Source organism: Agrilus planipennis, unplaced genomic scaffold (assembly GCF_000699045.2).
Source record: "Agrilus planipennis isolate EAB-ADULT unplaced genomic scaffold, Apla_2.0 scaffold220, whole genome shotgun sequence".
Classification (NCBI taxonomy): Eukaryota; Metazoa; Arthropoda; class Insecta; order Coleoptera; family Buprestidae; genus Agrilus; species Agrilus planipennis.
The window spans coordinates 238,034-264,231 of NW_020439189.1; the positions used below are offsets into that span (position 1 = coordinate 238,034).

General features: G+C 34.0%; 1 protein-coding gene across 1 annotated transcript in view; it reads left to right on the plus strand.

Annotated features, from left to right (window-relative positions):
• Positions 1-26,198, plus strand: part of LOC108739171 (pikachurin) — a 108,913-nt gene that overhangs the window by 42,664 nt on the left and 40,051 nt on the right. The window contains exons 2-4 of the mRNA XM_018472939.1: positions 6,121-6,237; positions 8,776-9,105; positions 20,643-20,844. Of these exons, the coding sequence (XP_018328441.1) occupies positions 6,121-6,237; positions 8,776-9,105; positions 20,643-20,844 (649 nt within the window). The remainder of the gene's footprint in view (positions 1-6,120; positions 6,238-8,775; positions 9,106-20,642; positions 20,845-26,198) is intronic.

Below are 26,198 nucleotides of genomic sequence, written 5' to 3' on the forward strand. Positions count from 1 at the left end.
TTATAAAAATGTTTCACCAAGTGCCAAGCGAGTCCACAATTTCAAAAATTAAAACTTATGTGAAAAATTCGAGTTTTCGGTTCAAATTTCAAATCAAATATTACGATTGAATACTCAACGAATAATTCGAATATTCTCCTACCGCTACCGCTTACATTACATCCGAACGAGTTGACTTAATTTACATATGTAGGTTTGGAGGTGCATACTTTAATACCTACATAAGTATATAGAAGTTTGAATTGCATATTTTATTAGTTTATTTATGAAAATCGTAAATAATATTACCACCCTATAGCGGGTGCCTCAAAAAATTTCGAAGTCATTTATCTTATCTTTAAGTAGGTACTTGGTTATTTAGCAAAGCCGTAGATTTATTTCACTCTTGGGGAAAAACAAATGCACAGTAAACATACCGAGAATAGGGAAGATTGACAGTTGTAAAAGGCATAGGGGTTTATCGGTTGCCTAAGATTTGTGATTCTCCCCAAAATTTCTCGGTAAAACTGGCCATCGTCACGGACGAAAGAAATAAATTTTTGTCCAATATCCCGAATGTCGATATAAATTTAACGGCAGCAATCCAGAAAATCCATCTGATGAGACACGGAAAGATGGATTGTGCGAAACATCATTCTGTTACTTGCGCTGGCTGTATAGTTGTACGTATACGAACGCAGTTGTTACGGTGATTGATATGGATATTCCAATCGCATCTAATGAAATGTGTCGGGGTGAATTTATTCAGCTAACAATTGCCCAATTTGCGAAATGGGGAAATATAAACAGCCAATGTTTTGCGGCGATCCAATACACTACTTACAATTTATACGAAACACCACTATAAATTCAAAACAGTTTTCAATCCAAGTTCGGTGGTTTTATTAAGAAATTGAAGCATTCATTAGTTTAGAAAATCCTCACAGTAGCAATATTATTCCAAGCTTTCGAGGTATCGAAAGTATTGAGGTATCGCAATTATCGAGGTGTCGGAAGCATTGAAATCGAAGTATAAAAAGTACGAAAATGCAATGAAATAGAAATAATGAACCATTTAACAAAACATAGTCCTCGGTAGCATGCATTAAAAAGAGATGTTAGATAGCACTATTCATCGAGCTTTTTGAAGTGAAATTTCTTTACGTACGGTAGGGTAAGTTCGTTTCATGCGAGTTGCTATGTAACGAAATCATGCAACGGATGTCTCCCTTCTACTCGGCCACGTAGTCGAGTTCCCAGTGGGGATCGCTTGAGCCGTGAGCGCGCTTCAATGCAACGTTCGTTACAGACAACTTCGGCATGTATAGTGTAAAATTTAAGGTCATAGTGTACAAATAATACCATTAAACCAATTCCTTAACCCCTTTCCCCGTATGTTTGTGTGTTTGAAGAAGTTTCACTTCAGTAGCGTGTTGTATAATTACACGTTGTATTTTTTTAGTGTACATAAATCCCATAACATGTTTTTCTATTTATTATAATTCTACAATCGTTTTAATAATCTTAACATCCAAAAAATTGATGGCCTATTTATTGAAGAAGTTCTTTTTTGCGTAATTTTAATTCATAAATTGAGTCAGTACTAATTGATAATATATTTAGAGGTACAAACACCGACTTTTTAATTTAACAGATTTGTATTCGAAGGGTAAAGCTGGGAATGTTAATCAATGCAGCCGCGTAGAACATGGAGCAATTTTACTAGCGGTAACCGCACCTCCAACCCCGAAATCCGGCAATTCTTTTCCTTTATCTTCTGAGCTTTTCTTGCTTTTCTTTGTCAGGAAATAAAATTGCCAAGTGGAAATAGATTACTAACTTACCGTTATTTAGTACAGGACATGTCGGAAAATTTACTGTTGGTATTATTATAACGCTTTAATCGATTAGCATCTGTAGTTTTATTGAAAAAGTACTGATTTTCTGCATATAATAATTACAAACTATAAAATAAGATACTTCCAGGAGGAAGTTAGTAGAGCATTGTTTTCTTTATCACATTTAATTGGAGATTAGGTAGGTTTTTAGAGTATTTGGACCTCAAATTAAATTTCTTTGGGGTAAGTTCCGGCAAAGGAAGAAAAAGTAGGGAATGAGTAAATATAAAGATAGGAGACAAAAAATTAGAAGTAGCTGATATTAGGTATATAGGAAATCAGATAAGTCAGGACGGAAGGAGTAGCGCACGGTCGAATCGCCTTCAATAACAAGAAGTCACTTCTATGCTCGCGATCGATTAATTTAGAAATTCGAAAAAGGTTGTTAAAGGTGTATGTTTGGAGCGCGGCGCTGTACGGGTGCGAAATGCGTTCAAAATGTGGTGTTACAGGCGAAGATGAGGATACCATGGATAGAGAAGGTTAGAAATGAGAAGGACTAGGAGAACATATGAAGCTAATATGGAAGTTAATAAGAAATAAGCCAGATAGGACATGACGGCTCAGCTAGAGGTATGTTAGGTACTAGATTGGTGTTAGAGAATAGTTAGTGACATAGGTTGATTTAGACTAGCCCAAGACAGATGCGTGCCCAACCACACTTCGGACTGAAGACCTTTTGGTGATGATGATGACAGTATGACTTATGTGCTTTTGTGTTTTACAGTATACCAAAATAATACTGAAGCTTAAGTTTATTAACCTTCTGTATTTACTGCAGATTTTATGAATAAACACTGTCTTGCAAACTATGGTTCATTTGCCTCCACTTTACCCAATATAAATGATAGGATGGAAGAATTGCGACATGCATACAGAAGGACCAACGAAGAGACATAAAGACCGGGACTATGACTAATTTCTAGTTGAGTACGCAAATCTAAAAAGCTATAATTATAATCCGCCCGCACGTGGAAGACTTTCAATCTTAATCCTGTAAGACGTCTAATTCGGTTAAAGTTTTTTCGTGATTTTCTCGGGCAATCAAGGATAAAAGCCAGAACAGTAATTTCCACACTTCTCCCTTCAACTGACTCCATTCCAACTGTCTGAACCTTCAATCAGCAAGGTGGTTGAAGGGAGATTAACATTTCCTCACGATTCGGACGTGCCGGTAACGAGGTGGTGTAGGTGATCACGCCCACACGGCAATAGTGTGAATGAAGTATAAAAAGTGCTTTTTTTTATTTGCTAACTTGTTACGAGCAGTACTGTTATACCTATACAGGGTGGATTGTTTTCACACATCTTGGTAGAGTGGAAACGAAAATAAAATCATATAAATTATTCAGAAGCGAATTCAGCAAATTGAGCAGCTTTTTTTATTGCTGTCCTGATTCGTAGTGATTTGATTTAATTGAAATACTTGCATTTAGAATGCAAATACAAAATAAAAAATACCTATTTTTATCTTGCATTTAAATACTTTTTTGAGAAAAACATTTTGTATTTTATTTGAAATACTTTTCTATTTGTAAAGTGCAAAATACATTTTTTGCGCTAAAAGTTTTGCTGGTATCACCGACCAAACATTATATAAAATGAATAAAAGTTGTTCACATTGGCCATTGAATGTATTGGAACCTTCAAAGAGGACAAAGAGGCATTCCGAGAATGCCTTCTAATTCTTTAACTGAAGAGAGCTCAAAAAATTCTAAACTCCTTGGAAATGGATAATTTAAAATATTGGATCGATATTGTTTTCCGGGTTCAATGTTATAGTCCATGCAACTTTGAAGTTGCAAATTGATATCACCTGCCAAATCACTACTTATCTTTATCTCTAGTAACGAACTACGAAGTTCCATGAATGACGACAAAACATCCCCCTAAACAATATCGAATTTATATACGCTACCTGTGTAAAACTGAAAACTACAAGATATTGTGGTGTGCTAATAAATGCGTGTAATCCAAAATTCTTAAAAAAACGATTCGAAAAACTTCAATTATTAGACGATCCTAAAGCTAAAGAAACTGTGGATTCCATTTCTTTCTCTTATTAAATGTGTAAAAGATCGGAAACAAAATGGGGTTGTAAATATTTTGATGTAAAATGATTGACATTGATTTTACATCAATAAAATTGTTCCTAACCCTGTTTTGGCTTTGATCTTTCACGCTAAGCAAACTATTTCAGTATCATTGTCTTTTTTCCTATTAAAAGAATTGTTAAAGCCTACATTCGACATCCATTATTCTATCGTTTTATAAGAAGATTTAATTAAAAACCATCAATTTTCACGTATTTAAGGTGGAAGAGAACAATTGACGAAAAAGTGTACAGGTCTAAATGTGGGGTGTAGTTGGTTGCATATATGACCGAATACTTTTAATAAAACATTATGTTTGATATACAATGGATATTTAAAAACGTTCTCATAAACATAACAACTAGATTACGCTGTAATTTGGCTTTCATCGTTTGACTCTTACATTAAACATAACGACTTTATTGTAAAAATGCGAGACTACTTCATAAACAAATAGATAGAAAACTTTAAGAACAAAGTGCCAATATTGCAGGCTTTGTGTCATAAATTTACATTCAAAATGCTGTCACCGTTTTTATCGGTAAAGCAGTTCTGTCGTGCATATGTAGATGCACCTATTGCCTCCTTCAGCGAACTGAAAAATGCTTTGAGGTATTGCATCCAGTTTGGCAACGCGATCAGTAGTTCTATCATGAATTTTTCACAACTGAAACTTCACTACAACTTTAAGAGGACACAGATTACCTACTTTATGTCGGATTTATGAGGCATTACAAAAGGGGTTGTTGAGCGGTATTTTAAACAGTTGAAAAGGACTCTACTGCCTTAAAGAAACACGAAATAAAGACTACAGGAAGAGCAAATAAAGTAGAAGCCTAAGTGGCAAGATGCTGTCTCGTAAATCTTAAATTTATTTATTAAAAAGATTAAATATTTAATGATGACACAATCTATAGTTTAAAAAAAAAAGCAAGAGCGTTTTATTAGTAAATGTTTAGTAAAACATAAAAGTAGTAAGTTTTTAAAATCAAAACAATTGATAAATTTAAGTACTTAATTATTTCAACAAAATTTCCTAATGAAATTTGAAAGTAACTAAGTGGTACCGAAGAAACAAAAAATTGCAGAGTGTGTGCTCGCGAATGGATATTAATTTGAAAAACATTGATAAAAATGAATGTTTGGGCAAAAGACCCGTCGGAAAAGAAAAGTTTACGTTTAAGATGCGGTGTTACAGCCGAACGATAAACAAAAGCCGTGAGTAGAAAAAGTTTGAAATAAGGACATTTTGGAAAAAATAGGAGAAAAGAAACCAAGAAAGAAATTCCTTCATTTTGGAGGTGCAGGTTCAATCAATCTGTGAACTGACAATCCTAAGAAAAGGATGTACGCTAAAAAATACTCAAACTTTGCCTGTTGATGCCGCCAAGTAAATATAACAAAACATGATTGAACTGTATATATATCTGTATACATAAATGTACTATCAATCAATTGTTTTACATATTAACTAACATTATGTTTTATTTATTTCAATGACTTTGGTGTTCTTTAATGCAGTTTTTAAACAACTTTCCTGTTGGTCCAATGTGAAAGTGTCACACATTCTAGATTGTATACGCCAGATTTGATTGGGATATTTTATCTTTATTGGTTTTCATATGTTTAACAAATGTGTTACTTTAGTTTGAAGTGACAGGCTAGTATTGTTTTACGTTAAAAACTTTTTCCAGGTTTGATGGAATTTAGTCAATTTCCTTAAATATATTAACATTAACTTCTCTTACGAGAAATTTCAAGTTATTTATTTAGAAGTAAAGTCGACTTACGTACATATGTTTTGCAAAAACGTGGTCCGAATAATGTACACTTTCTGCAACTCGCAGACTCTTTAGAATCATCAAATACTTCGACTTCAGCATTTATACAACTTCTAGTATCGTCGTACGAAAGTTCTTCAAGAAAATGTAAATAGAAGGGAAGAAATTTAGAGGTCCTGCAGTTAGGCTACTTTGTTATACGAAAGCTCTTACCATTTTAATCCTATATCATCTTTTAACTATTTGACAATTCTTCGTCGAATAAAAAAATTCATCTGATACTATATCGGAATGAGTGAAATAAAATAATGTGTTATAATAATGATTATATTAATAGCCTTAGTAATAAAGTTTATGTCTTATTTTCAGGAAGATGTGATAGGGGAAGTCCATGCGAACAATTGTGCTACGACTTGCACGACGGAATGTACGAATGTGACTGCAACTCAGGGTTCCAACTACACGAAGATGGCTATAGTTGTTACGGTAAATATCCACTGATAACAGTGTAGATACTGCTTTGTTTAATTAAATTTGATAATGCAGTAGACCCTGCGGGGATCTTATCGTTGATCTCACGGGTGCATGAATCGCTAGAAATAGGACCCTGTGGCGGTAATCTAATCTAATATTATATTATACAAAGTTGTTGTGAACTGAAATCAAGGAGATGGAATTAAATACTTAATTATAATGTGAACTAAAACAATTTAGACTTATCGCAGCCATCAAAGTCTCCCAAAAACAACTAGATATTTTACAATGTAAAACCTCCATTTAGGGATTTTAGGGATGACCCATTTTATAGTTTTGTTTCAATATTCCTTTAAGATTGATAATAAAATTGAAATTACCTTAATATATTAAAGGAAAGTCTAAGAGTTTTCTGTTGTAAGTGAGAATGGAGAAATTATGGGCACATAACAAAATTTTCCCATAAATTCATTTTTGTATTACTTCATTGATACTTGATGTTATCCATGCTTATCTAAATCTGAATCATTATGCATTTCAAGACTCTGTTAACCCTTGGCTGTGAAATCTTAAGATAGACGGATAGGCAATGGAGCGGGGGCATCATTATGTCTATGGTACCCATATTAGCACAATTCAAAGCTCATTATAATCTGACTAGGAATAGAGTGAGGCCCAAGTGTGCCGTTTTCCCTATTTTGGCAAAGAACAGTAAAAAAGGAAGGATTTGCTTATTTTTACCAATTTTTTGACTTCCAAAGAAGATTGTAACTTTTTTCCGTATCAAGTTAACTGTTGCGTCCGATCACGCGTGACATCCAACAAAAAAAAAACGCTTGAGATCATCAATCCGTACTGGGAGAACCTGCCTCAGAAAATCCCACAGGTATGTGATTGATAATGAAGCGACGGAATAAACAACATGTTGCCGATAAATCCTGGAATACCTACGTCTCTATAAACCAACAGATATAGACATATAAAAAACGTTAAGTTGCTGGTCTGCAATTTGTTATCAGAACCACGTTGTTTATCGTAATTGTGAACGTATTAGTACTCATCAGCTCGCCAAAAGTAATTTCAACAGATAATTAACCATACATCGAATACGCAATCAATATCATTAAAGACAGTATAACTGTAGGGACAGATATACAGGAGCAAAATATTAGTATGCTTAGATTTGCAGATGATATAGCAGTATTAGCATCTAGCAAGGAGTTAGAAATAGCATTAAATAAAATGGAAGCGGTATTGGCAAAACAGTATTGTGTGAAAATAAGAAAAAGTAAAACAACAATATTGGTATGCAAGTGAAGAAAAGGCAGGGAAAGAGCGAAAAATTAGAGGAAGTGGCCGATTTTAGATATCTAAGAACTTAGATAAGTCAGGACGCAAAGAGTAGTAGAGAGAATAGAGAAGGTTAGAAATGAAGAGGTATTTAAAAGAATAGGAGAACAGAGGACTCTATAGAAGTGAATAAAAAAAATCAGTTGTCTGTAAAGTCGGTTTACTGACGAAAGTTGAACGTGACAAAGTCATAAGAAAATACTGATGGAATGGTTTCATTTTTTAATTTTATTTGTTTGATAGATATTTTGTATGGATATAGAGAAGGAGGTAAATGGAAATGTATTATTGTATAGCAGCTGTCCACGCGGACGCATCGCTCACTTAAGTAGGAGAGAGACAGATGTCGAACGCTGCCGAACGCGGAGGCCGATTGTGCCTCTTTGTCGCTCGTTCCGCGCTCTCGTTTGCACTTCAAGCCTTAAATGGAACGCCTCAGAGCGAGGTAACGCCGCACGAGTCATGTTTTTTCGTGCATGCAGCCGGCTCCATCGAATTATAAGACGTTGTCATGTCAAAAATAGGCGAAATAGGTTGATAGGATACCTTCTGAGGCATGAAGGTCTAGTTAGAGGCATATTAGACGCTGAAACAGAAGTTAAGAGGAGTAGTGGTAGACCTAGATTAGATTACTGTTCGCAAATAGTTAAGGATGTTCTAGTTTTATGAACAAGCGAAGATTAGCTCAGGATAGGAAAGAGTGGAGGTGCGTGTTTAACCAGTCTTTGACTGACGACCTTATGATGGTGATAATGATGAACTAACCAATCCAAAAAGCGTTGAGCAAGCATGTTGTATGGTAAATTTAAGAAAATACTTTCGTAAGGTCGTCAGCAGAGATTACCTGTACATAAGGATATATTTCCAGTTAGAAATACTTCTGAATATCATTACAGTTGTAAAAAGTTCGGAAATTGAATAATTCTATTTGATTCGAACGTATTTAAATATATTTGATACAATATCAGTTACATGTAATTTGAAGAACAAACAGAATAGCTCAAAACCCCAACGTCAAAACACGACACTGTAGTTGTCCGAAGCACTTTTCGGTAACAAGGTTACCTTCTTCAAGAACTGAAGGTTTATGTAGTTAGAATTAGTTTGCCAAATAGATATCCTAATAGGGGTAAGGTTCTTGCCCACATCTTGAGACATGTAGAGATTCCATTTTAAATTGTTTCCTACTTTTATTTTTAGAACTGAATTCAACAATTTCTCCGTCGGAGAGTGACATCAACGATAACAAGTTGGGAAACGTTCTTTACCAGAAAGGCGCAGAAGTCGATATCGGACTAAGTGTTGCTAATGGAACCCTCTATTCGAATTTCACGTTGAACTCCACAAGTGTCGTCGACTCGCTAACAACCGACTTCGAAACGACAATGCCGACGCCAAGTAGCAGCACTACAACCGAGCACACATGCTACTTGGATTGCGGACCAGGGGGAGGGTGCGTTTTAAAAGAACCCTATTTCCAACCCACTTGCTTATGTCCTTTGGGTAAAGGAGGGGATCGTTGCGACAAAGGTAATCCTAATATACATATACCTCATAAAAACAAAAACGTTTAGTAATAATGTGCAGTTAAGCTACGATTTACTGAATTGGTCATATGGTGTGGCGGAAGTAGTGTAATGTAGTCCATTTTGGTTTTCGTCGATAGAAATAGCAACAGTTTCCTTGTTAATTAGTATGCTATGTATACTACTTGGAAACGATTCCACACGTACATGCCAATTTGTTAATTAATTGAATGTAGTAATTTACCGCTGGCGTCTTCAGTATTGCAAGAAATTTTCCGGATTGATTGACCATGACATTTAATATAACGTTGGTGATAACTACTTATGTGAATGCAGTTATAAAGAATCAGCAACTTATTGATTTTGATGAATAGCTTTATTTTTTAGCAGTATCATCATCATAAAGTCGTCAGTCCTAAGATTGGTTGGACACGCACCTCCACTCTTTTCTATCTTGTGCTAATCTTCGTATTTCCCTAAAGCTAGAACATCCCTATTTGCGAACTGTAATCTAATCTAGGTCTACCACTACTCCTCTTAACTCCTGTTTCTGCCTCCAACACGTCTCTGACTAGCCCTTCGTGCCTGAGAAGGTGTCCTACCAACCTATCTCGCCTATTTCTTATTGACTTCCATAGAGTCCTCTGTTCTCTTACTCTTTCTAATACCTCTTCATTTCCAACCTTCTCCATCCATGATATTCTCATCATTTGCCTATAACACCACATTTCGAACGCTTCTAACTTTTTCTTTTTCGCCGCGCTTACTGTCCATGCTTCGCACCCGTACAGCTCGAAACATACACCTTTAACAATCTTCTTCGAATTTCTAAATTAACCGTTTGCAAACATAGAAGTGACTTCTTCTTATTGAAGGCGACTCGACCTTGCGCTATCCTCTCCTTTATATCCCTACTACTCCCTCCGTCCTGACTTATCTGACTTCCTAGATACCTAAAATAGGTCACTTCTTCTAATTTTTCGTCTCCTATCTTTACATTCGCTCTTTCCGTAGTTTTTCTTCCCTTGCATACCAGCACTTTTGTTTTACTTTTATTTATTCACATACAATACTGTTTTGTCAATACCGCTTCCATTTTATTTAAAGCTATATCTAACCCCTCCTTGCTAGATTCTAATACTACTATATCATCTGCAAATCCAAGCATACTAATTTCTTGCCCCTGTATATCTATCCCTACGGTTGTACTAAATAAAAAATAATTATACGTGCATTCAATCCATAAATAAATATTTCTATTTGGTCTTCTTTTAAAAAATTGGGGGTAATAAACAACGAAAAAAATTATTAACGAAAATATGTACGTTTTAGAGATAGATGTAAACAAAAAAGAACTCTTAGCTGTTATTGAAGGTTTAATTAACAGGCGAAATATTACACTGATTTGGGCGTTTCACATATTTAACGGTTCGAGAATACTCTAATTAATTTGTTTATGTAATCGAACAGTTAAAAACTTTTTAAGCATTTTTATTTGTCCTGCATACTTTCTGCTTTGCTACATATTCAGTAGGCAGAGCATATATTCTTCCAATTATTAAAACGAGACTCGCCTAAAGAAAAAATCCTGCCTTCAACAGCTGACACATCTATTAAAAATATTCATACTCCATCTGGTTAAATTAATCAAAACGTTGTGGAAAATGAGTCCTCTGAATTAAAGGAAGGTTTATTTATTTAGTGTTTTAGATTAAATTTTCAGGACAAATTGTGCTTAGAATCAAAGGGAATTTTATTTAGCGTTTCTCAATATTCATACTCCATCTGGTTAAATTAATCAAAACGTTGTGCAAAATGAGTCCTCTGTTTGCCAATTTCGATCATACTGATCAATTGCTTTAAAAACATTTAATGAAACGTATTAATAGAAACCTAAATCCTAAAATAAAGTTTTCTCCCAAAATATTCAATATGGCAGTGGAAGACATAAAGTACAAGATCGTATTGTCCATGTAACAGTAATTAATAAAATTTAGAACGTAGGTAATCTCAACAATTGATTCTTCAGAACTTGTTAGGACTACGTTTTAAATTTAATTATTGTTATTATGAGATGATTTTGTAATTAATTTTTTGTCTCGTCAATTTCAATCAACGGGCGAGACGTTGGAGTTTTGTCTTATAAAGTGGTTTTTCATCTGAAAAAATTCGTACAGGTGCTTAGTTGGTAGCACAATGTTTGATCAAGAATATAATGAAAATTAATAATAAACTTTTATTGTGTTTTGGGGAATATGAAACTATTATTAAATGGATTAATGTAAACGGGTAGAAAACTTTTGGCTTTTGTAATGCATTATGATAGTTCTTCTTTGTCATTAGGTAAATATGTGAAACTCTATGACATTATTAATTGCTAATAGTATGCAATATTAATTTGAAATCATTTTTCGATTTTTTATCCACTCCAAACTTCCTCAGATTAATATTTTCCTCATTAGGTACCTATTTTCACTGGGTTTACATAGCCGTTTTTGGGAGATTTGAGTTTTTCTGACCTTTTAGAATTTATATAATTTACCGAAAGATCGGTGTTGTCAAAGAAACGAAGGCAAATACAGAATAAAAACTTTACAGTAAGTAATCAATATATGTAGATAGCGTGTTGTTGGCTTTTTCCAATAATGCTTCAGCGAAACTTCGACTCGACTGAAAGTTGAACTAGTTGTAACTCTTTNACTGCGCTATTTATTTCACTGCTACCACTGTCAATTTATTTCCCGATTCACTTCTGCAACGGTCAATTTATTTCTTCTTTTCTTGGCGATCGTCTCTTCCTTTAAATACTCTTTTGTTTACTTTCGGCTGCCTTCTCGAAACATCCGGATAGTTTCTTTTTTCTTTGAACTGTAACTGCTTTCCGAGAACGCAGGTACGACACACACATTTACAAATACGGCGCACATGAAGAAAGGCGCCCGCGGCTAATCGACGAATCGATAAGCCGTTCACGCACACGTGTGCCCGATCGCACACAAATACAGTCGTGCTCGCTACAGTATAGACAAGAATTAACTATAAAATTGAATTTTAAATTCAAAAATAAGCTTTTGCAAAAACATTCAAAATAATTTAATTATACTATGTTTCTTTATTCAATTTTAAGTTCACGTGGAATTAATAAAAGAAAGCTCCGAGAATTGTTTAACTTAACGTAAGTTTTTTCTCTAAGGGCAAGGTACCTGCCGTGCCGCATACTTTATCATTGATTTTCTGACATCGTAAAAACGAAATTTCCTAACTACGCAAGTTAATTACATTATAATTACAAATTAAAAGACCTTAGAACTTACTTTTGTGAAGTTAAGTCCCGGCTCTTGGAGCTGAAAATTAAAGGTCTACTGAAACTATTTCAGAAGTTTTCGCAATAATTTTATACTTTTTAAGCGACTTGTTAGGACTACGTTTTAAATTTAATTATTGTTATTATGAGATGATTTTGTAATTAATTTTTTGTCTCGTCAATTTCAATCAACGGGCGAGACGTTGGAGTTTTGTCTTATAAAGTGGTTTTTCATCTGAAAAAATTCGTACAGGTGCTTAGTTGGTAGCACAATGTTTGATCAAGAATATAATGAAAATTAATAATAAACTTTTATTGTGTTTTGGGGAATATGAAACTATTATTAAATGGATTAATGTAAACGGGTAGAAAACTTTTGGCTTTTGTAATGCATTATGATAGTTCTTCTTTGTCATTAGGTAAATATGTGAAACTCTATGACATTATTAATTGCTAATAGTATGCAATATTAATTTGAAATCATTTTTCGATTTTTTATCCACTCCAAACTTCCTCAGATTAATATTTTCCTCATTAGGTACCTATTTTCACTGGGTTTACATAGCCGTTTTTGGGAGATTTGAGTTTTTCTGACCTTTTAGAATTTATATAATTTACCGAAAGATCGGTGTTGTCAAAGAAACGAAGGCAAATACAGAATAAAAACTTTACAGTAAGTAATCAATATATGTAGATAGCGTGTTGTTGGCTTTTTCCAATAATGCTTCAGCGAAACTTCGACTCGACTGAAAGTTGAACTAGTTGTAACTCTTTATATCGATAAGTATTTAATATAAAATGTTTTAGAATCTATCGGATTCTGTAAGACTCACAAAACGTTTAAAATAAATAACAACTTGGGAAACGTACAAAACAAGAGCAGAAAATAACAATAATCTACACTAGTACATAAAAAGAGTAAATGCGGACAAAGACATGTGTAATTTCCATGCTCGGTGATGGTTTTGCCTAACTTGTATAGATAAAAAATGGAGAGAAACCTGAAATTATAAGTGCAATTCCTTTTTGTTATATATAGTTTTTTTTTCGTCGCTTCATATTCTTCCATTATGATGACCCATTTAAAAGCAATTTTGAAATGTCTGAGCCCTAACAACTTTGTCCTAAAATTTGATACATTTCAAAGGTCTCAATCTATCAATTAATATTAATGTACTCAAAATAGCTACAAAGCAGCAGTAAGACGAAAGATAAAAAAAATGTTATATTCAGTAGAAAAACATGCTCGCTGATTTCAGTTTCAGTTCTCGACAGTGTTCCAGTCAAGCCCTACGCGCTGATTAAATATTCAAAAATAGACTATATTGAATAACCATTAATAACAAATGATTTAATTGCTATGAACAACCTACTCGCGAAAGCTTTTGTATATATATTAACTTTATTAAACCAAACTGGTTATTTTACAATTATGTAATTTCATAATCTACTTACAAATATTCCTTCTGTTAAGTTACACTTTACATTCTTATTTCTATTCAATTTCCCTTAATTATCCCCCATCTACCCCCTTATTTCCAACAAAATGTCATTTTCCCTTTTTTTACCATTTCTTATTTTTCTTCGTCCCATATCAGCACTACCTCATCTATTATTAACTTCCTGTTCCAAAATTTAACCACTTCATCTCCATTTATCTTTCTGTCCTCTTTTACCACATGTTCCAATATCCTCTGTCTGTATTCTTCTCTCTTCCTTAGTCATATCATCTCTTATATAAACCTCCATCCCTCTCAGCCTTCTACCATTTCTAATTACCTGTAGCTCATCTTTCCACTTCTCCACTTTTGTCCCATATACCTTTTTTTAACTTTCTATACTTCTTTGGCATCCACCTTCAATCCCATTTTCTGGTTTATAACAACTCCGTTTCTTCTTTGTTCTCCTCTAACGCTATTCCAAAGATTATCTGGTTCAGTTTTTTTTTTCGTTCTTTTCTTTCCTAGTTCTATTTCTAGTCTCCTTATTCTTTTTTGCTGCTTCTCTGCTTGCTTCTGTATTTCCAGATCCTCTATTACAAATTCCTTCACATTTTCTATTAATCTCTCTTTTCCTGGTTTAAACCATCCATTTCCGCTTTCTTCATTATATTTGTCCAATGTTTCTTCCAGTTCCTGTACTTTTCCACTAGTCTCTTTCTCCAGATCTTTCATCTTCTCCTTTATACTTTTTTTTTCCTGAATTTTGTCTAGTTTCAGCTCCAATTTTTCCAATCTTATTTTTTCTTGTACCTCTCTTTTTTTGTTTTCCATCACATTTCCTTTTTCCTTAGTTTTCTTCTACCAATTACATTAACACATTCAATTTGTCCATATCACTGACAATTTTTTTCTCTGTTGCACTCCCTATCTTTTCTTTTTTTTTTTTTAATTTTCTCCTTTTATCTTCCGTCTGTAAAGCAACTTTTTCTTTATTATTATTAATATAATCTGTATAGTATTTTTTAATTATTTAAACATATGAGGGTAAAAAAGTGTTTAAAGTTAAACTTAATCACAAATGTGCCCGTATTGTAATGTTTGTGGGTTTAACAAAATTAACTTCTAAGACTGATAACGATAAAAACTATTTATTTACACTAATGTTGAATAACACTATTTACTGCGCTATTTATTTCACTGCTACCACTGTCAATTTATTTCCCGATTCACTTCTGCAACGGTCAATTTATTTCTTCTTTTCTTGGCGATCGTCTCTTCCTTTAAATACTCTTTTGTTTACTTTCGGCTGCCTTCTCGAAACATCCGGATAGTTTCTTTTTTCTTTGAACTGTAACTGCTTTCCGAGAACGCAGGTACGACACACACATTTACAAATACGGCGCACATGAAGAAAGGCGCCCGCGGCTAATCGACGAATCGATAAGCCGTTCACGCACACGTGTGCCCGATCGCACACAAATACAGTCGTGCTCGCTACAGTATAGACAAGAATTAACTATAAAATTGAATTTTAAATTCAAAAATAAGCTTTTGCAAAAACATTCAAAATAATTTAATTATACTATGTTTCTTTATTCAATTTTAAGTTCACGTGGAATTAATAAAAGAAAGCTCCGAGAATTGTTTAACTTAACGTAAGTTTTTTCTCTAAGGGCAAGGTACCTGCCGTGCCGCATACTTTATCATTGATTTTCTGACATCGTAAAAACGAAATTTCCTAACTACGCAAGTTAATTACATTATAATTACAAATTAAAAGACCTTAGAACTTACTTTTGTGAAGTTAAGTCCCGGCTCTTGGAGCTGAAAATTAAAGGTCTACTGAAACTATTTCAGAAGTTTTCGCAATAATTTTATACTTTTTAAGCGTTCGCTTATAGCTATTACGCGCAGCCATTACAAGCTACCCTTGTGGATATTTATACCTACAATAAATTCAGAATTCAACAGAAAACTTCCCTTGTAATTTATCGTATAACGGAGTAAGATTCCATCAGTTACTACCTTTGTCAGCATACCTAATAACACTTTAAAAAGTACGTTAAAAAGTTATTATATAAAAGTTTATTAACAATATACTCAACGCTGTTGCTGCTGTGGTACTAAATGCAATAGAATACGAGGTATATTTTTCTGATATAATATAACAAACAAAACTTGTTTCTATTTTAATACAAGATAGGCTAGGCCAAGATCAAATGCGTAAGACTAAATAAAAAAATGATTACTTCGAGGATCGAGATTTACACTCACAATTAAAATATGTGCAACTGTCAAGAGAACGCTACTTACTGATATATTACAATGTACTTCTTTTAGAAAAATTTCGGACATGTATTTTAATAATAAAGACAGATAAGAACAATTTAAGATAGATAGAAATAGAAAATGAATTGGAAACTACTAAGGGAAACTTGGCCACAACAAATAGCTACATTTCAGGTAAATAGATTACAATGAAATCAATTCTTTAATAAAATAAAGGTGATGAATGGAAAATAAGGCCCTAATGTGATTATAACGATCACAGTTAGGTAAACTTTGAATATTTTGCTATTGTATTGTAAATTGCAAGAGGTGATTCAAATTGTACCATGCACGATAATATAAAATAAGATGAAAATGATATACAGTTCGAATAAAATTAAAAATGATCGAATAATCTACTTACTTAAATCTGTAATTAAATAAAAAACATAACCTTAACAAAAAAAAAGAAACGTTTCGGCGAATAGCGACGGAACAACCGCCGTGAGAATATAAAAGATAATCGAAACAATGTTCGATACTTCTCACCTGATGAACGAAGCAATTAATTTTGAGGAACAATAACAAACAGGAATTGTAATTAGCGTGGTGAACGGGTGGTTATATGAGGTTGAAATTTCCATAACTGCGCGTTGCGTTATTGCCGCAGTCAATTCCTTCGTACGTATTTCAAATTCCAAACAGGCCTATGAGAGAATTGAAACGACCAGAAACAGGCGAGTATGTTTTCTCAGTTCGGAGATTGTGCCAATATCCGCCCTAATTAGCTTTCCTCTGCCAAAATTGCAATTACATTCCATCGGGAAAATGATTGAAAAGCACGTAGAGTAGCTTTTCATGAATACACGAGAATTTCGAACAGACAGATAATGTAGGCATCACGGCACATTGAGAGTGACGTAAGTCAAAGTTAGTGCCGTGAAATTTTTATTTTTTTAAAACACCTTTTTCTTTAAGATTGTGACTTGTCCTTAAAATGCACTTTTGGAAAATAAAAAAATATAAAAATATCATTAAAACAAGAAGAGAACGTTTTTTAGTTATCACAGTATCTTTTATAAATACTTAAATTGTAATGTACAGTCCATTTCAATTTGTTAGAATTGTGACCTTGAAGAAATCTGCGCGAAGATAGAAAGAATACACACTAGGCGTGAGCAAGACAGAAATAGTTGGAACAAGCTTGAACGAGCAGAGCTCTCGATGGGCGGTCTTAGGAGATCGGCTAGAACTGTTCAGTACTAGACGAAAATGTTTAGCAATTTGTTAAAACAAAAAGGTATATAAATTAATAAAAGAAAGCAAAGCAAAAGTTTTATAGGTGTGTAGAACGTTAAGTTAATTCACTTGTTATTATTTTTGGCCAAATATGCTTTTAAATAAAGCATATTCTTAAATTTTAACGAGGCATTTTAAATAATTTTGCAAATGGTACTGTACACTTTTGTCTAGTTCTCGCTCGATGATCGGTGGAGAAATGAGCTCCCCGGACAAATATAATTGAATTTGGAATTATGCTCGGCGCATCCTAATAAAGGGAAGGGGCATATCTCTAACTTCTTGAAACAAACAGTAGATTGTTAAGCCTTTGTCAAGAATCTCTAAGGTACTGACGAAGGCTTGTCAAGCGGAAACAATTGTATAGTAAATCGGTAAATCCTACATTTATTGAACATTAAAAGCAACTTTGTTGTTTAAAAAACAAATGCTTCACAAAAACCAAATTCATTAAATATTGAATATTTTTTCCTTTATGCATCTAATTAGAGAGAATCCTAATTTTCAAGGCGTACATAACCTTAAAAAGACAAAAGACAGTATGCCTCTCTGGAATGATTTGAAAACGTTTAACCGATTTGAACGGCTTTACAGACATAACAAGGCTGTCTGGAGTAATTTAGGCTACTCTTTTGAATTTTTTATCAATTATAACAATTGTATTCATTAGATATGCAACGAATTGTGATTTTGCCGAGCAGTGGATAACCGTGTACTCGGCAAAACCACTAGGGTTAATGGTTCAGGCCTTCATTCTAACGGCTTTTCCATTAAATACCACCCTCACAAACGTCCCAAACCACAAAAGTAATTTAAACTGTAAACCACTGCAATTTTAATTTTTGGTTGGCGGATTTTCAACGAGAGGGTTGAGTTGAAACCGTTGAAGCGATCCTGTAATGTTTGTAATCACTAAAAGTCTGCAGGGTGACAAAATCATACTAATAAGTTATTATTAATCAAAACCTGATATATCCAACAAACACAGAAATTGTAAGAGTTCGGAAGAAACCTCGCCAATGGAGAGCATGCGGGGGATGCTCCTCCCGAACATCTGCTCAGTTGGTATTTTCAACTTGTGTTATTGATTAGAATAAATGTTAAAAATAGACTTCTTTCAAAATTTCGTGTAAAAACGCCTGTAGGTAAAACTGCTTGAGAAACTGGAAGACCATTCGTCTATGCGGGCTGTAACAGCGAGCTTTGATATAAATATCTTTTATAGAAAAGAATCTCTAAGCTTTTAAGATAAAATTACAGATTTTTTACGAGATAAACTCAAAATGATTGTAGAACGTTGGAATTCAATACCAAATATTGTCACAAACTTTTTAGACAAAAAGAATATTACAAATAAAAATACTGAAAAATTGCTTCTGCTGTATCCATCTGATCACATGCCTAAATTCTAAGCGTTTCTTACGCATTTAGGGATATTATTTGAAGAAGACAAAGTATCATGAAGTTTGCTGCCAAATATATATAAGATAGCTGTTGGGAAAGCAGTTGGTTAATCGGAAGCCCCAAACAGAATACTTCGCCAAGGGCCTGCAGTTTGGCCAAACTAATGTATGCTTTAGAAAATACTACAAATGGCGCGGTAAACGCCATCTGTAGCACATTTTAGGATTACGTATGCTCCAACAAGGTCCAAGTGGTGATTTCGATCTGGCAGTTTCGACAGAATACAGACCACTTCGAATTATTTTAATGTATGCTTGTTCACAAGATAAGGTAAACACAATAACCATTTGGAAATAACAAATAATTTAGTATAATAATCAATAAATAATACAAATAAGGACAAACGCCCTATCCCAATACAATCTTAATTATCAATTTTCATTATGCAGTACCGTCATGCCGTTATTATCCTGTACCGCCTGGATACTAAAAAAAAAAGTAGGTATCCGGCTTATCTCTAGTATTTATTATAAACAATTAAATGGTACGTGATTCGCTTGGACCAAGTCGCGGGTAAGAAATGCTTATGTTAATTATTACTAAAAAAACTCATTATTAAAATTTCAAGGAAATAAAATACTAAAATTATTCACATAAATGAAAAGTTGCCGTCAGCAACGTGCGTTAATTTTGCATTCCCGGAAAGCACAGTTTTCTACAGGTATTTTCAAGTCACCTATTCAACGTCAAAATTTTCAAAATATCATTATGCTTTTTAATTAATCAACCCTTCGAATTTTAATTAATTCACCGTTCGTTAAGTATTTCCGTCCCGCCTCTCGACTGCCTTCTCCGCGCCCAATCCAATTAGTATTGTTAGTACGTAGTACGTACGTTATATTTTCCAATTTAAAATACCAAATTACATTGCATTTAAACATGCGTCTGACGGAAGTTTTATACAAGAGCTAGTAAAAAAAACACTTGCAGAAAGAAGAAATACACACTGCAATATATATGTAATTAAAAAGCAAGTGGTAAAATCTTAAAAATTGACAAATTGGTAAAGGCTTTCACGATCAGTTGGTGAACTGATGTTGCTCTGATTCGGATTAAGACGTCTGCTTCTGCTTTCGCAATTACAGAAGTTCCGCAATTCACATCCGCTTCTGCATCTAGTTCCGCTTTTTTAAAGCAGAAGTTTACCGGAACTTTACAAAATTGTATTTCTCATCTTTCTTAAAATCAATATATCGAAACAATAAAATAAGTCGTAAAATTTTATTACTTATATCTATTGGCTGAACTTGAACGAAATTTAAATGGAATTGCTCGTTGCATGTTGGGCTTTATTATAGTTTAGGGCCTAAACCAACCAATGCAGTTGTAGCGTTTATTTATTTTGTGTAGTGTTTGCTCAGTGTTGTAAGTTTCAAATTAAAAGTGCAATTTTGAAGCCAAAAAAAAAATCATTACACTTCCGTTTCCGCATCCCCTTCCGTTTGCGCTTCTGCAAAAGTTTTACTATTTACTTCTGCTTTCGTTTCTGTTTCCGTTATGACACTTCCGTTGCATCACTGGTAGTCCTCATTCAGCAACGGAAACAGAAGGACCTTTGAAGAAGCTCACCACTCGTACTATTAAAACGTTAAGAAGGTTTTTAGACCCGAATCAGGACATCAACTTTAAATTTCTTAAAAAAAGGACTAACTTTAGTAACTTGCGGCTTGCTGGAAGCTTAATTCATTTTTACTTAATTTCTTTAGGACTCTTATTTTATGTAAGATTAATAACAATAATAATTTAATCATTTTTTTTTTGCAGATGTAGAAATCCGGTCGCCCCGTTTTAGTGGATCAAGTTGGCTGGCGTTACCAACATTGCGCGGTGCTTACAAGCACGTTCAGATCACGTTAGAATTACGACCCGAAGCCTACGACGGAATTTTCTTTTTAACAGGAGAAAGAGACGACATGCAGGGAGATTTTATGGCTCTACTTCTATTTCAAGGATTTGTGGAGTTCAGGTACGTGTCACTTAGGTAAAGATGGGGACGAAACACATGGAGCGTAGGAAATTAGCTCCAAAAAAGAATAAATCTAAATAACATATCGTATGAATAACATATGTTTAATATATCACGAACACAATCTAACTTCCCTAATTCCAACCCTCTAAACGCAATCAGCTAAGTTCGAAACAGTGGAAACTCGAGTTATGAAAAATTTCTGCTTTTCCGTCAAACTTTTTAATTTTGGTTTTGAAAACATCCCTTCTATGTATATTAGGGAATGTACTCATACTGCGTGATCTATCAGGGGGGGGAGGGGATTTTAAAAAATACTCCGTTTAGTCACAGGGGAAGGAGCTTAGGTTTTCGTAACTTAGACAATACCCTTTAGGGAAATGTCGCGATTTTTTCAAAATTCAAAATTTCCTATTTGTTAAAAATGATTTAAAACTATACTTATGAATTACTACGTGAAAACTAGAGGGGAGGGGGGCTGTGCATGCACTACGGGTTATTACCGAGGGGTGAAGGGGGTTAAAAAATGAGTCACGTAGTATGAGTACGTTCCCTTATGCTGTTAAGTCTCCCCGAGCACTAGTTACCAAAACGAGCGGTTAGGTCACTACTGCCACTGACCGTCAAGTGGGTGGTGTACATTTGAAGACAATATAATTACCTGGCCGCGAGTTCGCGGGGGTTCTAATAACACCCTTAGAATCTTAAATCACGATGTCGGATAAATAATATAAGTACTGCGTTCGTGCTGCCTCTTCCTACCGTAATCTTATGATCATATCTAATTTAATTTATTTTTTGCTGTTTTCTGCAATGTAATATTGAGAAGATCGACCACACTTTCAATATTTCTTGCAGGTGGTTTTTAAAACATTGCTGGCCCTTTTTCTAAACGCCGCTACCTAACATTTGGGGTAGCTGACAATTGAGTGTCCTGCATAGGGGAATATGCTTACAACCGCAACACCAAAAAGTTGATTCAATTTTGTCACCGACCATTTGAATAGACTATGGTTTGAATTAACTAGTTTAATTGGTACCAATTATATGATTATGTACCTACTTTACTCAATTCCTACATAATTAGGGAAGAAAAAGTATAATACGCCTACCTTTCTATTAGGAGATACAAGGAACTAGTAATTATGGGACGCCTGGCAAACACGTGCCATGGATAAATCACCTTCTATTTTACCTAGAACGAATATCAATATCAATTTGATTAATTCATAAATAAAATAAAGAATAAAAACAGATTGAAATCTTCACTTAGGTTCTAAATAAAAATTAAACATTTATATGCCGTTTCTAGCATTAAGATGGGCCTAATAAATAAATTTTATAACTGAAGACATGGATATATGAAGGATGAAGGTGTTATGCTTCAAGATTGAAGTTTTGATAAAAAGAAAAAGAAAATAAAGTAATGCATTGTATTGTATTACAGTACAAAATTCATACTAATGTTGAATTGTCTTTTGCAACATTTGTTCTGATTAATTGTCTTCAGATCCAAATTTAATTTTGGCGTTCGTCTACCCACTTCTTGATTTTAGTTTTCTCTTCGAAAAAATAAACGATCAAATTTATTTTTTTGCATTCATATTTAATTTTCCACACTACTAGATCATTTACTAAACTATATAAAACAATTCGTCGAATGTTATATAGATTTCTTTAATTTTAGAGTCTTTTGTTTTGCTAGAATGATGGCCTAGCATGTCTGTTTCTTCCCTTGGTATGCCGCTTTTGTACAAGACCGAGCAGTTAAATTATAAAGAAAGTTTAACAACATTCCTGACGACTTTAAATTACAAAACAATCATTTCTGTTTCAAAAAAATAATTTTCTGTTTTTAATCCGTTCGTAGACCACAATACCCTTTCATAATTCTCTACACAGCACCCACAGAAATTGAAAACTAAAAGAATTCCCTTTTTGTGTACGCTAATTTATCAGAAAAACAAAACGACAACTTGTCTATAGAACGAAATGTGAAACAGTCGGGAAAACTAATGGAATTTTTAAAGATATTATTAGTCTTCTTCGTCCCGACCCAATTCTATCAACCAGGGCAGTAAACTGGCCCCTTTGCTTTATATAGAAGGCCGTGATTTATGGAAACCCCTGCCAATAGCAACGCAACGCAGCAGTAGATTTATTGAAGGAATAATTGACAAGTCGACAGAAATTTACCCATCATTGGTTTAAAGGGGACGCTCGATGCTCGATCAAGTGCAAATATTCGCTAAGTAATTAGCCGTAATTTGTTATAACAACAATTAGTACAGAAATTTCAAAATACCGCCAGTTTGTAGGATAGTTCTAGTACATGTAGGACTTGCAAGGGGAAGGTACAAAGGGCGACATGCTCGGTCGTTAAAAACTGTATTACAAGAACATCTATATTCTTTAAGTAATTTATTCAAGGATCCATATCCTTTTTGCGACGGATGATTAATTAGTATAAACAATTAGCGTTTACCTCACTTTCAATTAATTTTTTTGAGATACAGTGTAAACTCTTAAGACACTTAAGGGACTGAACATTTTTCGGCGTTATAAAGAGTGGTCGTTAAATGGAGAGAAATAAAAGATATTATTTTACTATTCTATAATAATATGCATTTACCAATATAATACACATTTTGCACACGAACATTATTATTCATACATTGCGTATAGCCTGTTATCTTCGTCTGATGTTTTTTGCTGCTCCAATATTTTAATTGTATTTTGTTACGTATCTTACTCATATCTTGAGATACTGCTGGATCAATTTGATTATATAAAAAGTATTTTTTTAATAGTTTCGCTGCATCAAGTGCTTGTTTGATGCTTGGTGGAGGGACAGGATCGTCTTCTTCAACAACGTACACAGCTGCAGTTCTTATCTATTTCGGCAACTTAGAAAGTACTGCTCAATGATTTATAATGCCGCATTGTTGTCGTTAAATAGAGTGAGCGTGACGCTATATAGAGTGTAATATTGTATAGAAAACAATGTAAACCAACCAAAGTCAAGCAATTTCGACGTTTTAAGGAGTTTGTCGTTAAATCGAGTGACGTTATAAAGAGTTTACACTGTATCTTGTCAAAATATTTTTAAGAATAATATAAGTTCTTCTTTCTCTCTACCTTCAAGCATCTACTTCTACTTTAAACAATTGTATCCAATACTTAAAAAGATTTTTGGAATGATTTATCTTTCCTGCACATTTCACGGTGGAATTGAGACACTGGGGTGTGAATTTCTGTGAGCTTGTTCGAAAATAAATATCATTAAATTGTGGAATTTAATGGTTCTGTACACGACACATGGTCGACCAAAAATAATGTCAAACCGCTTTCGCGTGCAACGTTTATTATTGTGTACAACACAGGGTCGGTTTTGTGGTATCAGTGGGATTTAGTAACGTCAACGTGGTATACAGACCTGATTGAATAATTAGCGGTATTACAATGGCGACGGTTATTACAGATATGTACCATCACAGTTTCAACCTACGTTGACGCGCGTTCAGTAATAACAGGCCAACAGGATCCATTATGAAAGCTATAGTTATAGGTAACAGAATCAAATGCAGTATAATACCCTTGGGTATATTTAAACATATGTATGTACCAAAAATTATTTATTATCTTTAGATAATTTGTGGAATAATATCAAAGAAACTCGTCCCTATATACGATAAACTTTTTTAAAAATTGACACCCTTTTAATATGGCCAATATCGACTCACAAACATCGAAGAAGCTTATCGTGGAATTAGCCATACTTTTTTACTTAATATGATGTATACTTCATTTACTTTCTCTAGCGATGTGCCCCTTCCAATGTCTTGAATGCGCGCTGGCAAAATCGTAGGTATGGAGAAGAAAGCTCATTATACTCTCAACTCTTGTTCATTAAACATACTTTTTCATACAGTACATACCAACAGTTTTGTTCAATCATGAATAGTAGTGCTAGTCGAAAACAAGCCTTAATGCCTTTAATATGTCTTCAAATATAAATAAACATCTCGTTGATATTTTCAGTAGTAAATGGTATCAATAACAGCACATTTGAGCAATGCAATTGTAGTGGATCAAATAGTCAATTTTTCCGTGCAGTACTGTACGGATTATACGCTCCTCACCGGTTGAGTTTGGCCGTCAGTGGTCTCCTTCCTTCTCTGGCCTAGTGCTGTTCTTTTCTACTTTGCGCCAGTCAAACTGAAGGTCACATCGCTACAGAAAGTAAACGAAATATAAAATAAAGTGGCATATAATTGGTCGAACTTTAATCACAGACACTACTAGTTAAAGTTAATCTTCATCATAAGGTAGTCAGTCCTAAGACTGGTTGGACACGCACCTCCATTCTTTTCTAGCCTGAGCTAATCTTCGCATTTCCCTAAAACTAGAACATCCCACATCCTTAACTATTTGCGAATAGTAATCTAATCTAGGTCTACCTCTATTCCTTTTAACTTTTGTTTCTGCCTCTAATATGTCTCTGACTAGACCGTCAGACCTGAGAAGGTGTCCTTTCAACCTTTCTTGCCTATTTCTTATTGATTTCCATAGAGTCCTCTGTTCTCCTATTCTTTCTAATACCTATTCATTTCTAACCTTCTCTATCCACGGTATCCTCATCATTCGCATGTTACACCACATTTTGAACGCTTCTAACCTTTTCTTTATTAGTTAAGGTTAGTAGAATTTATTTATTAATTGGGTAAAAGATCTTTTTTTTTCATTTAATAGGAACAATGCAAATAAAAGTCACCGCAGTTAAAAATTGAATAGCAAATCTACCATTTCTTGCTAATTACAAATTAAAAATTTAAAGGATCAATACACGGCAGCGTTTGTGAGGAAAGAACGCTTTTGTGGAGCAATTAGTGGAAAACACACAAAAAACATTTTACAAATGTAAGCTACACATTTTCAGTTGCTGATTGAAAGCATTTGCTCGGATTCACAGAAAAGCTACTGAACCATTTACGTTGAAACGTTTCGAAACATTTGCCACGAGAAAAGGATTTCACGTTTCCGACCCGACAACAAACTTAAGTTTTAGTGGAAATTACAGAACCTTACAGACCCTCAATCGAAAATCACATGTTATTTTATTTTGACATAGTTACAAGTACGAGGGTGGATTGATAAGTTTCCGGCCTGACCAAGAAAAACAAGGTTTTTAAAAATTTTTTTTTTTTATTTCTCAACATAATCTCCTCCAAGGCTGATACATTTCTCATAGCGGTGTTCCAGTCTATTAATGCCATCTCTATAGACTGATTCGTCAAGCTCCTCAAAATAACCATTTACAGCTTCGATTACTTCTTCATTGTCCGCAAATCTCT